Source organism: Engystomops pustulosus, chromosome 2, assembly GCF_040894005.1.
Source record: "Engystomops pustulosus chromosome 2, aEngPut4.maternal, whole genome shotgun sequence".
Taxonomy (NCBI): domain Eukaryota; kingdom Metazoa; phylum Chordata; class Amphibia; order Anura; family Leptodactylidae; genus Engystomops; species Engystomops pustulosus.
In genome coordinates, this window is record NC_092412.1 from 71,920,190 (window position 1) to 71,935,733 (window position 15,544).

General features: G+C 38.0%; 1 protein-coding gene across 6 annotated transcripts in view; it reads right to left on the reverse strand.

The window, feature by feature from the left end:
- DGKH (diacylglycerol kinase eta) overlaps positions 1-15,544 on the reverse strand; it is a 136,802-nt gene that overhangs the window by 32,786 nt on the left and 88,472 nt on the right. For all 6 annotated transcript variants that reach the window (XM_072135273.1, XM_072135274.1, XM_072135276.1 and 3 more), the window contains 13 exons: positions 14,204-14,310; positions 13,310-13,435; positions 12,411-12,513; positions 11,212-11,374; positions 10,710-10,818; positions 9,716-9,855; positions 8,024-8,111; positions 7,587-7,678; positions 7,237-7,336; positions 5,336-5,615; positions 3,876-4,004; positions 2,491-2,625; positions 1,958-2,075 (listed from right to left, as the gene is read on the reverse strand). In XM_072135273.1, the coding sequence (XP_071991374.1) occupies positions 1,958-2,075; positions 2,491-2,625; positions 3,876-4,004; positions 5,336-5,615; positions 7,237-7,336; positions 7,587-7,678; positions 8,024-8,111; positions 9,716-9,855; positions 10,710-10,818; positions 11,212-11,374; positions 12,411-12,513; positions 13,310-13,435; positions 14,204-14,310 (1,690 nt within the window). The remainder of the gene's footprint in view (positions 1-1,957; positions 2,076-2,490; positions 2,626-3,875; positions 4,005-5,335; positions 5,616-7,236; positions 7,337-7,586; positions 7,679-8,023; positions 8,112-9,715; positions 9,856-10,709; positions 10,819-11,211; positions 11,375-12,410; positions 12,514-13,309; positions 13,436-14,203; positions 14,311-15,544) is intronic.

Sequence of the window (15,544 nt, forward strand, 5' to 3'; positions counted from 1 at the left end):
AACATCTCGATTGGGTTCAGATCTGGTGACTGTGGAGGCCAGGTCATCTGGCATAGTACCCCATCTCTCCTTCTTGGTCAAATAGCCCTTACACAGCCTGGAGTTTGTTTGGGGTCATTGTCCTTTTGAAAAATAAATGATGGTATAACTAAACGCAAAACCGGATGGAATAGCATGCTGCTGCAAGATGCTATGGTAACCATGCTGGTTCAGTATACCTTCAATTTTGAATAAATCCCCAACAGAGTCAACACCAAAACCATCACACCTGCTCACCCATGCTTCACGGTGGGACTCCGGCATGGAGAGTCCATTCGTTTACCTTTTCTGCGTGGCACAAAGACACGGTTGTTGGAAACAAAGATCTAAAATTTGGACTCATCAGACCAAAGCACAGTTTCCACTGGTCTAATGTCCATTCCTTGTGTTCTTTAGCCCAAACAAGTCTCTTCTGCTTGCTGCCTGTCCTTAGTGTGGTTTCCTAGCAGCTATTTTACCATGAAGGCTGCAGTACACAGTCTCCTCTTACTAGTTGTTGTAGTGATGTGTCTGCTGCTAGAACTCTGTGTGACAGTGACCTGGTCTCTACTCTCAGCTGCTGTTAACCTGCGATTTCTGTGGCTGGTGACTCGGATTAACTTCTCCTCCTCCGCAGAGGTGACTCTTTGTCTCATTTAAAGTAATGATGGCCACTCATTTTTCTTTACTAAGCTGCTTTTTTTCTAGCCATAATACAAATTCGTTTCAGCTGTGTATCCACCTGACTTCTGGACAACAAAACTGAAGGCCCCAACCCTATTTATAAGGCAAGAAATCCCACTTATTAAACCTGACAGGGCATACCTGTGATGTGAAAACCTTTTTTGGTGACTACCTCTTGAAGCTCATCAAGAGAATGCCAAGAGTGTGCAAAGCAGTAATCAAAGAAGAACTCAGAATATAAGACATATTTTCAGTTGTTTCACACATTTTGGTTAAGTATATAATTCCACATGTTAATTCATAGTTTGATGCCTTCAGTGTGAATCTACAATTTTTATAGTCCTGAAAATACAGAAAACTCTTTGAATGAGAACATGTGTCCAAACTATTGGTATGTACTGTATATGTATTTTTATTTTTTCCGTCCATGATTCACACTTGGTTCTGCTTTCAAAATACTGCATGAAAAATATTTAAAATACACTCACTGATAAGGCCTACCTAAATGTACTCAATTGAAGCAGATGTGCAGTTCCCCCACAAAGATGGAGCAATTTCAAGAAGGGGAGTCCAACTTTGAGTTGAATCAGCAGGTTGAGCACGCGTTCAGACGTTCCTTTCATCAGTACAGGAGTGTCCTGAAAATAGCTGATACGCATGGCAATCTCCAGCACTCACAAGACAGCGATTGGGAGTGCTGGAGATAGGCGAGCGCTCTGCTCATGAATTTCCGACATTCACTCTATTTACTATTGAATAAAGCAGAATGACAAATGCTTAACCTGCTTCTCCAATTAGTGAGATTGGGACGACTAATCTCAGGATTTCAGAGGATCCACTGTGGATCCATAAGTGGGGGTTACAGCAGTTGAAACCCTCACTGATCCAGTGGAAAGGGACTATCATGTAAACTTGGCACAGTCCCTAATTTTCGACAATAGCTGGAATAAATATGTATAAAATTGTATTGTATGCCGCAAAATCTGCTGAAATACTGTACATTCTTATAAGTGACATTTGATACAACTGAAAGGGAAAAAACTAAATAATCGGGCAATAACTGAATTATTACCATGTACAGTTACATACAAAACATAACTATATATATTGCTAAGGTGTAGCCGAAAATTGAAACCACTTATAACATTAAATTCAGCCGTAAACTAGAATTCAACAGACAGTATTTACATGGGCAAGCTTCTTCCCATTGCTACCAATTTTAGCTTTTAAAAACAGTGATTTACATATTACTTACAAAGAGTCTAAATCTGGATCAATAAAAGGTGAAGCACCAATGGCATCCATATTTGCCAGTAACATTTTATTAATAATTGAGCTGCCTGCTATGGAAGCCGCCAATCCTGCTCTTAAACCTGTTAAACATAAGAAATATGTTATGTGAGATTTGTAGGCAAATATACCTGGAGGCTTAAATATTACATAAATAAAAATACATTTTCCTGGCAGTCTTAATCTAAAACGCCCCAAATTAATTTTTCCTTACACCTCAAGCTACCCACCTTCCACAACCACCGAAAAACAGATGTGTCATTGACACCTATCAAGCCTCAACAAAAAGGAAACAGACAGCTATTACTGTATGACGTCCAATATTATATATATATATACATATATATATACATATATATATATACATATATATATATATATATATATATATATATATATATATATATATATATATATATATATATATATATATATATATATATATATTATATCAGCATAGAGACAGCCTAACAACACTGAAACGTTCTGGTTTATTACCTGGGCAGATAATTCTTGTGTTTAACACAGGGAGATTTTCCTTACTGGATGCCAAAGGGGGGCTGGAGAATGAGCCGCTCTGGGAGTGAGCGCTGCGACTTGCACGTCTGTCTGGAGATCGTGGAGCAACTTTTACTGTTGTGACAAGAATACACCATCTAATTAACTATGTATTAAAGCATAAGATGGAAATTAGCTCTCCTTCTAAAAAAAAAAACAAAACAGATATGTGAACTGGGCCTAACGGAGGATATTGGTGGGACAGGCAATGCCCTATTTGACCCTATGGTTACATTTTCACACAGTGGTTTTACTGCAGCTTTACTGGGAAATTTTGGGGAAAAAAATGTTGTGTTCTACAGTGATTATGCTATAAATATACAACAAAACTGCTGTGTGAAAATGTAGCCTAGATAAAAGAGTATAGTGCTTCAAAAAAAAAAAAAAAAAAACTGGTGGCACACCAATAGCAAAGGCAGTATTTGAAAGAATCTCAGAGAGAAACAAGAGAATCTCAGCTTATTCCAAAAATACAGCAAGTTGCTGCTATTCTGCCTTTAATATTCTTTTATTTTCTAAAGCGCAGTACTCAGATACTGACCGCCACATCACTCTTTATAATGTATGCATACAGCGGTCAGTCCAGGTGACTAGCTCTAGTGACATTGTGACACGTGGGCTACACGGTCTTGTAATTATTTTACTAACTAGGAAGTGAAAACTGAAGCGTTCATTCACTCTCATTGTAACCTTTGTACTACACTGTCACTCAGGATTTGGAAGTGCCATCTTTCGCCTCATCTGTACTCCGTGACAAAACAAGCGTACGCTGTATAACAGCTGCTCTTTATTATGACAGATGGGACTCCTGGGGCTAGGCTACATTAAAAATAACCTTTTGCTGTTCATGCTCTGATAAAAACCAACAAAGTCCTAATAACTGAAAATGAGGTCTTGTTGCAGGTACCTGACTTTATATTATTTCATTATTCCTCTTGAAACACCAGCTTGTACTGGCAGCTCTTATGTGTACAAATACATGGAAGACTTCTGCTCTATAACATTTCCAGCTCTGAAATACTGGAATCTGCTCTTCCATCATCTCTTAAGTGGAGCAAATACAAAAAAAAGGTCAACAGTACTGGGACTGTGTGTTGAGATCACAGAGGGAGAAGATGAAAGCCGTTGGCTCAAAGAAATGGGTTACAGAATCTCAGATGAATTGCTGTAATGAAACAGTCTAAAAGTACAGCGCTCTCCTCTGCAAATTAAATCTTGGCCAAACAGAATCCTTATGCAGTCAGTCACTGGCTTTCAAGTTAACTCAGAATTCCTAACTACTGAAGACATGAATTCTTACTTAGTCTATGCATATGTATTCACACCTGATAGAGAATCCAGTTCTTTGGTGTCTTCATCCTTTTCCTCCTCTTTTGACTCTTCTAACTCTTTCCTGTACTCCTCTGCAGCCTGATTCTCTTGTTCTTCAGTATGTGCATTCTGCTCATCCACCACTAGGATAGAGATCGATGTTACTATATTGCACTTTACAGGTTGAATATGCAAAAACGATCCACATCAGATTGGTTTTAAAATATAGATATATAGTAGGCATCATTCAGATGTATTAAAAAATTAGCGACAAATCTCTGCAAGGTTTAAACATCATAGGTTCCAAAGCAAGTGTCCATATTGTAGACATCTGCAACTACACCACCCCTGAGCCAGACCGTTGGGACCTTCCCAGTGTGGCCTAGAAGTCTCAGCATATGTTTCTCCATCTATAGACAGCTCTAGAGATGGCTGGCTTCTGAAATCTGAAGAATAGCAGAGTCATTTTCCTAAGCAAAATAGCAGATCGCAACCGAGAGCCTCAGTGACCCTCAAAGTTTATCAATGCAATTAACTTGAAACAAATATATTTTTCCATTTTTATGGTTTGATTAATATGCTTTAGCAGTTCTTGATATTTACAAGAAGATGCATCTGATACAACACATATATGCACATATATCCACAAGAGGGGACAGCTGGATGGTAGAAGTAAAACGTTTGTAAAAGACTAAACACTTGATTCCAAAAATCTTGTAAAGCAGGGCAAGCCCAGAACATGTGCATAAGATCAATTAGCTCAGCGGGGCAGTGGGGACATTTTGTGTAAGAGTACAGGAGTACTACACATGGTGCGCTAGAAACTGTAGAGAACTCTTACAGGGCTACATTCAGGGTTATAGTAGAAACTGCTTCCAGTATACGTTTCTAAGCCTTGTCAGTTAGTCCATCACTGTCCCTAGCTCATTAATCTTGGAGCCCACCAGTGATGTAGGTATAATAAAACGGAGTATCTGTCTATGGAGGACGAGTGCAGCTCCGGAGAAGTCCTCCACGGCATGTCTCAGCTGCGCATATCAGTAAAATTTGTGGAAGCCCAAAGTCAGACTGCAGTTGCTAGAAAGATTTTAGGAGATCCTTCTGATATAACTGAGCAATACAGAGCGCTCCCTTCTGCATCCAAGACTCAAACCCTTCCACTTGGTAATGTTCCCACATACCCGGGTTGCCCCAGATTGGAGTGTATTTTGTGATACCCGTTATAACAGTGAATATTCAACGCTGCTTTATTCTATAATTACATTAATCTGGGGAGCATTTCTAATCAACACTGCTGCAATAACCAAACCATTATTGTAAAAAGCTGAATAGAAGATGTTGGAGCAACCTCTCTAGGGAATGAGAACAATACAGCAGAAAACCAATATCAGAGTAGCTTAAAATATATTCCTGGCTTTTCTAATGAATCATGACACATTTTGTCATATTAATCTAGACCCAACACACCACCCACCCTTTTCAGCTTGTTCTATGATCTGCCTGACTGCTTTCTTCAAGCTGTTGGCTCGCAGCATGAGTTGCTCCCGCGGTTTGAAGAGCTTTGGCGTGGAAGACTTTGCAATGCTGTCAGTCAACTGCTCCTTGCTCTCGGAGAGGGAGTCTTCACTGGAGAATTCCTCCTCAACCTCCTCCTCTACAATAGGCGGTGTTAAATGTGCCAACAGTGGTGCTGCCTGAGCTTCTGCATGAAGCGTCTGAAGTAGCAGATCAAGCTTTTCATTCAATGTAGAACACTAGAGAACAAACATAAATTCACATCACATTAACGTTTGTATGAAGTCGACCAGACTCTGCATATTATAAACAATATTGTAAATTATACATGTTAAATATTTTATCAGTACTATATTCTAATGTCACTATATCATGTTGCTGTTGGGTTACAACATGGCATGTATTCACCTACACAACCTTATCAGATTTTATTTAGCATTTTAACCTCTCTGAATAATTCAGAATGACTACAAATAATGGTTTCCACTAATGACATGTGACGTCTATAATAACCGTGTTTCTGTTTGCTACTCCTATCTGAGAGTCGACTATACCAACATAGGAAATTTAGTTGTGTAATGCTTTATGTTAGTTAACTATGGCTTTGTTCACACTGGTACAATTTCTTTACCTTTAACAGAACTTTTTGAAATATATCTAAGTGAAGCCTAACAGATCCCTTAGATTTTTCAGAAAGAAAGAAAGTAAGCTTTTCAGTGTCATTGACCGTAATAGTGAGGGTCATTTTAACCATAGGGGATAGGGTGTTGCTGTAGCAAGCCCCTGGCAGCAGGTGGCCTGTCATATACAGTGTAGGGATTTTATCATACTACTCTTATCAAGCATATGTAAAATGCTTACCGTACCTTTAAATAAATGCACTACCAATGTTCTAGCTCTATCCTCTTTGGGTACAGTAAGGTACTCCCCCTGTTCAGTATACGTAAGCATTACATTGTATGCCGTATGACTAAGGCAGCAGCACAGTACCACTACTCATACGCTGTAAATATAACCACTGGACACCATTATTACTCTTATTCTGTACACAGCACAGTATGTATACTCTTATTATGTATGCATGGGTAGAGTACAGTACTATTACACCTATCTTGTAAGCACTGCACAGTATTACTTTTATCCTGTACAGGCGGTCCCCTACTTAAGGACACCCGACTTACAGACAACCCATAGTTACAGACGGACCCCTCTGCCCACTGTGACCTCTGGTGAAGCTCTCTGGATAATTTAAAATAGTCCCAGCTTGCAATAATCAGCTTAAAATTGTCTGCAATGAAGCTTTATTGATAATTCTTGGTCCTATTACAGCAAAAAAATTTGAAACTCCAATTGTCACTGGGGCAAAAAAAAAAAATTGTTGGGAACTACAATGATAAAATATACAGTTTCGACTTACATACAAATTCAACTTAAGAACAAACCTACAGTCCCTATCTTGTATGTAACCCGGGGACTGCCTGTATATAGTATAGCTGCTCTTCTACTTGTATACTGTATAAATGGACAATGCACATAAATATTATCCTGTATATACAGGCATAGCACAGTAATACTACCCTTCTCCTGTATATATGGTTTTCACCCTGGGGAAGGAGGAACCCAATTTTTATACAGGACCCACAAATATATTAAAATGGTCTTGGTTATAATTGTATACTCTACTACTTTATGCTTTCCATCCCAAATAGCAAAAACACTCGAGGAAAACCAACTAAGACAGTAAAAAGAGCAGAGAGCTCAGCCTGTCATCATATATGAAGATTAGATGGTGGGCGGTGTTATTTTTATTAATACCTTTTCATTATACTTTTTGACCATTAAATGGAAAACAATCCTTACTTTCATTGCCATCACCTCTGCCTCCTCTGAGTTCTCCAGTGGTTTCTCATATGTCTTTCCAACTTTTGCCACAAAATCTTTTACAGTTTCACATAAAACCCTTGAAAAAGAATACAATGAACCATTAATTAAAAAGGGGTCGCAAAAAGGTTAACGAAGAGTCATCAGTTAAGCCAAAACCAGGGAAGCACAAATATCAAAAACACAATTAAGAACTCAAAAGGTCAACTATAAATTTCATCTGGGAGTTCTGAGGGACACTAAAGCCTACATTATATCACATATACATTAGATCACAATTAGATTACATTTTAGTACAGTATTTATCAACGGATGTACAAATAACTCACTTTGCAGAAGATATGACTACGGAATGTTTGTCTGAATTAAGAATCTTGGCCAGATGAGTGGCTACTGAGTCTTCATATGCAGATATCTGAAACTAGTTACAAATGGAGGCATGAATGTTCAATAAATATTCAACACCCACAAAAAAAATATATATATATACGTTTACAGTGTGTGTATATATATATTATTTTTTCATTATTATGGGGTAGACCCTTCCAGCGTTGCTAGACCACAGCACAATACATCACGTTCTCCTCACATATTTCCTTACAAACTTTCATAAGCATTAAGACATTTACGTGGATTGAATAAAATGTTTCTTTAACAAATAATTTAGACTACCGTATATAACATAGACTTTACCTACAATGGCCATTACATGCAACATTTTTCACAATACAGTAAAAAACAAAGAAAAAGATAGATGCAGCCTTACTTGGCAATCTTCAGACTCCTCTTCTGGAGATATGGGAAGTATTGAGGTTTTTGATGGTAACTTCAACTCGTACGACATTATACTCCACCTGCAATTAATTATGAAAATTGACAACAATGTTTAATGCATATTTAAATGTACAGTATGGCACAGGCTAACATATGGAATATTGTCAGAGACGCTGGATAAAGGACAAAATACTCACATAGGTTTACACACACATATTATATTGCATTCACAATAACCTAAAGTATAATCCTAGAAGTGTATATCATTTTTTGTAGTCAATGGAAACATTTTTTCAGGTGTCTATGCTGCAATATATTAATTAGATTGAAAACTAGTATATATAGTTTTATTTAGTTTTATTTATAATAAGTACTGAACCAAATGACAAAGGCAGAGTAGCAAATAATATATATTTTTTTAAACTGTTGCAGTTAATATAATGTATTATAGGATTTCCATGTTGGGCACATTCTGGCAGCAACTACTTTTGCCGTTGCTTTCTGTAGAAAGTCTGCTTTACTGTAAAAGCCATACTCACTAAAGACTAGGAAATGTAACCCATGAAGAGCTGTGTGTAGGGGCACTTAATATTTAATGTAAAGTGGCCACAATACAATCAATAAGTATAACTCAAAACAGTAGCAATGAGTGTTAATGATTAATGAGAAACACACATACAAACAAGACTAGACTATGGTGCCTTCATAACAACAGAGGCAGCAGAAAACATTCACTATTAACATGTTCTAGAACTGTAAAGAAGTCTGCGAAAGAAGCACAACATATACTTCCTAGAAGTAAGATGAACATCTTCAAGGTTACTTTCATTTTGGCAAGAATGATACATCCATTGTAAAATAGGCAAGGTTTTTCGATTAGACTGTCAAGACACGTTTAATGAGATGTTCAAATTTGGGAAAAACATACTATTTTAAACAAGGAAGGAAGGAACATGGCTTAAGATGTGATAGCATAGCTAAAAGTAAACCAATAATCCGCATATATGTAGACCGGCTGGTGCATTTTATTTTCGGTCTTTCTAGTCTGTGTCAGTATTACCAAGGGTTAGTAAACCTGGCTTGGTGATTTTTCCAGACTTTGTTTGTACAAAACATGAAATACATACAAGCAATGTTCTTTTTAGCGGATATGAACATGAAAAGTGCCACTATGTATGTCCTGACATTTGTTTGGTTTGTGCAGAATGTTAAGCTAAAACAAGGGCGAGTCATTCAAGTACAGGCGGTCCCCTACTTAAGGACACCCGACTTACAGACAACCCATAGTTACAGACGGACCCCTCTGCCCACTGTGACCTCTGGTAAAGCTCTCTGGATGCTTTACTATAGTCCCAGACTGCAATGATCAGCTGTAAGATGTCTGTAATGAAGCTTTATTGATAATTCTTGGTCCAATTACACCAAAAATTTTGAAACTCCAATTGTCACTGGGGCAAAAGAAAAAAAATTGTCTAGAACTTCCATTATAAAATATACAGTTTCGACTTACATACAAATTCAACTTAAGAACAAACCTCCAGACCCTATCTTGTATGTAACCCGGGGACTGCCTGTATTAAAGACTGATACAATTCTAATACAAAAGGAAGAAAAAAGGGTCTTTGGGAGAAGGAAGCGAGGGGGCAAAATTGCCTTTGATCTGCTCCAAAAAATGAAGTCTTACCTGTCCAACATTTTAGTGCTTGCACGTTCTAACTTCTCCAAAATCTGAGGCAACTGTGTGTCATCATCACATGAAGCACCCCAACCAAGAACTCGTGCCAGGTCATTTCCAGTACCCAGAGGAAGGACTCCTAGTTGGCACTATAGTTATGGGTGTAAAGCGGGATATAGTATTATGTAACACAGTAGATAGCAGTGCAGCCTTCTAAATGCAGATATCTCAGCAGTAAATTCACTGACCCAAGCCGCCCGGCTCATCAGAATAGCATTTCCCTGTACCCTGTCTGAATAGAGTGACAGCCATGCAGATGCACCACTGCTCCATTTAACTATAAAGGGATTTTCAGAGATGTGAATGTATACAGCAACAACATGTCTGCACAACATTGCTATGTTTACTCATAGGAGAACCCCTGTTCTCATGATTGGTAGAGGTGGGAACATTGTAATTGTGAGTAAACATGATAGAAAAAGGCTTACTAAAAAGGTAATTCAAGGTCCATGGGGGGAGTTTTATCACTGCTTCTACACCAGTTTTCTGACGTGGAGCTGTAAAATAATCGCAAATTCCTGCACAGTGAAAGAATTTACAATTAAAATTGTGAATACGCCACCTCCACACCATATGGGCACGGTCAGGGCACAGCGGCCAGGAGAAGGGGCATGCTTTCTTTTGAAAATACAGCAAACTGTTGTTTTTACGCAAAACTATGCCAGTTAGGACCTAAGCACTTTGATGTATCAGGCGCTGCGTATGATAAATCTCCCTCATGATGTTCCAAGTGGTTTTAACCCCACTTTCATAGGAAAGATGCCCTTGAGGTCAGCATATCAATAAGGATTTAACTGGATATCAGAAAATGTGCAGTTTTTAGTAGGCGTTTACTAGAAGATAATACAATAGAAAAATATTACTCATGTTAACACAAGCCATACTGTAGAAGTTATCCAATAGAAACAATGTGGCAATATTTTGGGAAAGTTTAGATACTGACCTGTTTATGCAAGCTAAGCTTATCTATTTCAGCCAAAACCCAGCCAACACTTCCATCACCACCACACACAAGAATTCGGAAATTATCAAACTTCTGAAATAATCGTAAACTTTAAAATAAAAACAGATAGAGAGGGTTAAGATCATCAAGCAATACAAGTAAAATATAAAGGAGATTTATGTGCTAGATTTCTATGTCATGTATAGAGATTATGCTAGGCTGCTAGAAATACTCCTAACCTACCCATGTAGCATTGCGGGAGATGATTTTCCCATTAATCAATGTTAAGGAACAGCCAAAAGATAAGTCACAACATACGGATTGGTGGGGATCCTCCAGCTGAATTTGCTGGTGCACACCCACTTTTGTAGGCAAAAAACCTGCCCAAAAGTGGTCTAAAACCCTTAAAAAATGTGGCACAAGGGATTTAAAGTGAAATATCTTACAAGAGTAATTATTACTTTCCTTTCAGTAAAGAAAATCTAATCCTGTAGCTTCTTACCCTAAATGAGGTCCTCCGTTCATCAGGTCAAACACCTGAGCAGGGTTCAACAACTGTTTGAATCTTCGGAGGAATTTCACACCCTGGTTGTCTCCACTTTTTGAATTCACAAAGACAAGTAGTGGACTAGCACAGGAAGGAGGGCAGGTCGCTTTCCAGAACCCTGGCACAAGAAAAATGTACGGTTAATCTGTCAAATACTGTAATGTGTACGAAGTGTGTGTCTGTCATACAGGCAGCTTACGTTATTACATTAAAACTTTAAATACTTGCCCCTAGGAATTTAGCCGGTTAAGGGTCAAAATACCAAAGCACTTTTTGTACTTTTTAAAAAATTTTTTTTTTTATTCTTGTCTAGTAAAAGCCTTCATTTTAAAAAAATTTTATCTTATGAAGGCGGTTTCTGTGGGTTAGATTTATTTTTTTATGGTACCATTTAAAGGTCAATATCAATGCATGGATAAACATTAACCTCTAAACTTAATTGATTTAACTTTTTTGAAAATGTGAAAGTAAAGCAGTTCTGAAAAGTTTTTGTGTTTTTTTTTTTTTACTTTTTCATGTTGAAAACCACACACATAATTCATGATCATATTTCAACATCATATCAAGACTTCATTTAATTAAATTTTTTAAAGGACCATTTGCAGTTTTTATTTGGACTCTTTTGGGGTTCATCCATTTTATTATATTTCTATTATTTGTATTTTTAGGAGTCATAAATATTCTATACTCTTTACTGATAAGACCTTAAAGGAAATCTAACATTTGGATAAGCACCACTTAAACCACACCTACTTACCGCCATTTGTACTCTGATGCAGATCTTATCCCTATTAGTCATAAAACCTTCTCATTTCTGAGAAAAATTGTTTTTAAATTCTGCTACTTATGCCCAGGAGTTCCTCACATGTTACCCAAGGCGCTCTCTCTGCTCCTAATTATGCATGCCTCCTTCATGCTGTGTAATACACTCTCACATTCTGAAGTTCCTGAGATATGGTGGGGTCACCCATGGTTAATCAAGATTAGATCCAGTATAAGGGTACAAATAGCAACAATAATGTATGATTTGATACAAATATGTATGCTTGATTTAAAAAGTGGTTTTCCAAGTGGAAGATTTTCTTTGTTAATGCATTGCTAAACACTGTATACATTGTAGGAATAAATAAAAACTCCATTCTGTAGGCACATACCATCAGAGTCTATACTGTTCAGTGCTGTAGGAGGTATTATAGATACTTTACATTGGCCAAGGGGGCATTTTCGAGAGTATTGGTCCTTGCAAGCAGTGTGTACCTGAAAAACATAAAACATACATAGTCCTATGGAGTTCTTAGCATTGTTTTCTTTAAAGGGGTTTTCCCACGAAGAAAAGGTAGGCCCTGTCCACAGGATAGGGCCTAACTTGCTGACCAGTGGGGGTCTCAGTGCTGAGATCCCACAGATCACGAAAACAAGTGGTCCATCGGACCCCTTGTCGCCCTGTCAGATTAATGGAGCAGACAGCCGTGTATGACAGTTCTGCACTATTAATCTCTATGGAGCTGACGTAGGCAATTTCCATCAGCTTCATAGAGATTAATGGAGCAAAATGGTCATGCGCGGCAGTCTGCTCCATCATTCTCACAGACGACGAGGGGTCCAGCACTGAGACCCCAACTAATCAGGAAGTTAGGCCATATCCCATGGATATGGCCTAACTTTTCTTTGTGGGAAAACCCTGTTAAATGTTTTATCTGCTCATAAGTTCGCAGTGGTAGACATCACACAGGCTAGGTATAAAGTGAATATAAGGCCTTAGAATAGGGGGGTGATCAGATAATGAAAGCATTAGTGTCTGACAGATCTAGATATAAGGGATGACTCCTAGACTGAATAAAAATCATTATAGGATTAAAGGCATTCAGTTCCACATCTGGCAAAAAAAAAATGAAAATGAAACGAATGAAGAACATGAAAACATGCAATCTGCAATAACATTTTTAGTGGAAAAAAACTTTAAATGGATTGTTGTCCAAAATCTTGCTTTAAACATGAGCTGTAAAATATAGTATGTTTTTATTTATAAAAGTGATGTATGAATATTTCTCACCATTGCTTTACACCAAAGGCACCGCCAATCCTGTAGGCGTAACACACTGCCACACGTTTTATCACAAACCGCACATTTGGCACTGACCGGAAGGTTTCCTTCTAGCCATTGATGTGGCATTGCTATCTGAATTTAAAAAAAAAAAGGTCAGAAAAACATGTTAATATTGTAAAGTTGGCTCTAGTCACTAAATGACATCCATAAAGGACAAGCAAATATGAGAAACTGGTACCACCTACAGCTGGTCATAGTCACAGTACAGTGAATGGATTTGTACAAATTACATCCATGCCATGTGTAAAAAACAAAACATATAGTTCAAAATTATTAATGCTAACGGTTTTGAATTGTAAAAATTGCAGATGGAAATCTACCACTGGGGTAGACAAGTTTTTAACCAAATAAACCGACCTGCAAGCCTGTAGCTAATAATTATGCACTCCTAAAATTGCCAGCCACTCCCACCCCCTGCAGGAGAGCCGGTGACCTCTGTGCAAATGCAAGCAGACACATGCGCTCGTGGGTGGGAGTGGCTGGCAATGTTAGGCATGCATAATTGGTAACCAAAAGAGAGCCGGGCCATGTGTGTGAGGTACACAAGAGTGCCCTGTGCTAATTGGCATGTTTTAAAACTCAATTTTTCTCCAGTATACAGCAATCACAGGACTTTTCAAGATATGTCCCGGGGTCCGGCACAGCAGGTCCGCAAGTAGGTGTATTTGGTTGAAAACTGGTCTACCACCGTGGTATATTTCTTTGAGACGCACTATTCAGTTTGTATTTTACTGGAAAAGAGCTATATCTCCAAAATTAAAACGCTTTCCTCAGTAGAGCTTGCGGGACACAGAAAACATTAAACTTACACAAAAGGCACAAGCAAACATCTATACTCACACCATCCTCATCCTCAATAATATCTTTGCCAATAGAAGCTAATGTAGTCCACTTGCAGTTGTTTGTCGCTCTGACAGCACACCTCTTATGAGCTTTAAATTTACATACTAAAAACATGGAGAGGAAAAAACAATATTAGTACAAGACGATTCACTTACATTCATCCCATAAAGGAAACGAAATGCTACATTAAATATTTACTGCTACGTCCGATCCAGCTGTTTGTTATCTAGCCCCAGGCATACATATGTAAGGATCATTACGTAACTAAACAACAAATCTGTCTTGTCCTGCAGAGATGCACTGCACTGGGGAAATGCTACAAGACTCATAGAACATTTCCTATTACAAATAATGACTACAACAAGAACACTACAATCCTTGTAAAGGACAATGTGCAGGAGATATGCAGAGCAGGACTCTTATTTACAGACATGGGAAGCAAAATTCTTATAAAACACCATAAAAATATAATAGGACTATAAAGAATTCTAGGGCTAGATATAAAGATAACAAACTTTGTCCAGTTATATTGTGGTATAACTCCAGCAGCAGCTATTCAGACTTCAACAAATATGTGTAATGTGAACAGGTACATGAGGGACTATTGAAGAATCCATAGGGGATGCTACAGGCAAGGCTTTCTATTGCAGTGCACATATATCAGAGAGACAGAGTGACAAGCAATTACTTTGGAGCTATCTGCTGGAGCGGGCTGGGTTTGTAATGGGCTGTGTACAGATAGCGGCTTTCCTGCCTCACCGATTCCGATATCATTGCATAAACAGGCTCTCTCAAGCGGCAGCTTGTTATATTTCATTTTAAACACATTCTCATTTGGTTGCAACATAGTAAACATTTAAGAAAATTGGATTTTCTCTATGGAAATGCTTCATGTTTGAAGCAATGCCAAACTGATACTTAATTATTTTAAACTGTGAAATCTTAAATGCATTTCACCTGTATCGGGCTCAGCACAGGGGTGAAAAGCATCGGTCATAATGGGAAAAATTAGATTAGATCAATGGCAAAACACAAATGAATCACTGGCTGTTTTCACAACTGTACATTTCCATCAATCTGATGGATTTGAGTAACAAACGAAAAGCATTAAAAGTTGCATTAGTTTTTACTTGTTAACAAAATATAACTAATGGCTTTCTATAAATATCCAGGAAATCAAACTTTTTTGAGGGGATTTCCTATGAATAAGGTCCACTGCCTACAAAAGTGAAATGGGGAGGTTTACTAGCCGTTTTCTCAGCTTTCAGCACACATTTACTTCTATGGCAGGGGTGTACAACCCATGGCCCCAGAGCCAGGCGAACTATAGGCAAGTTG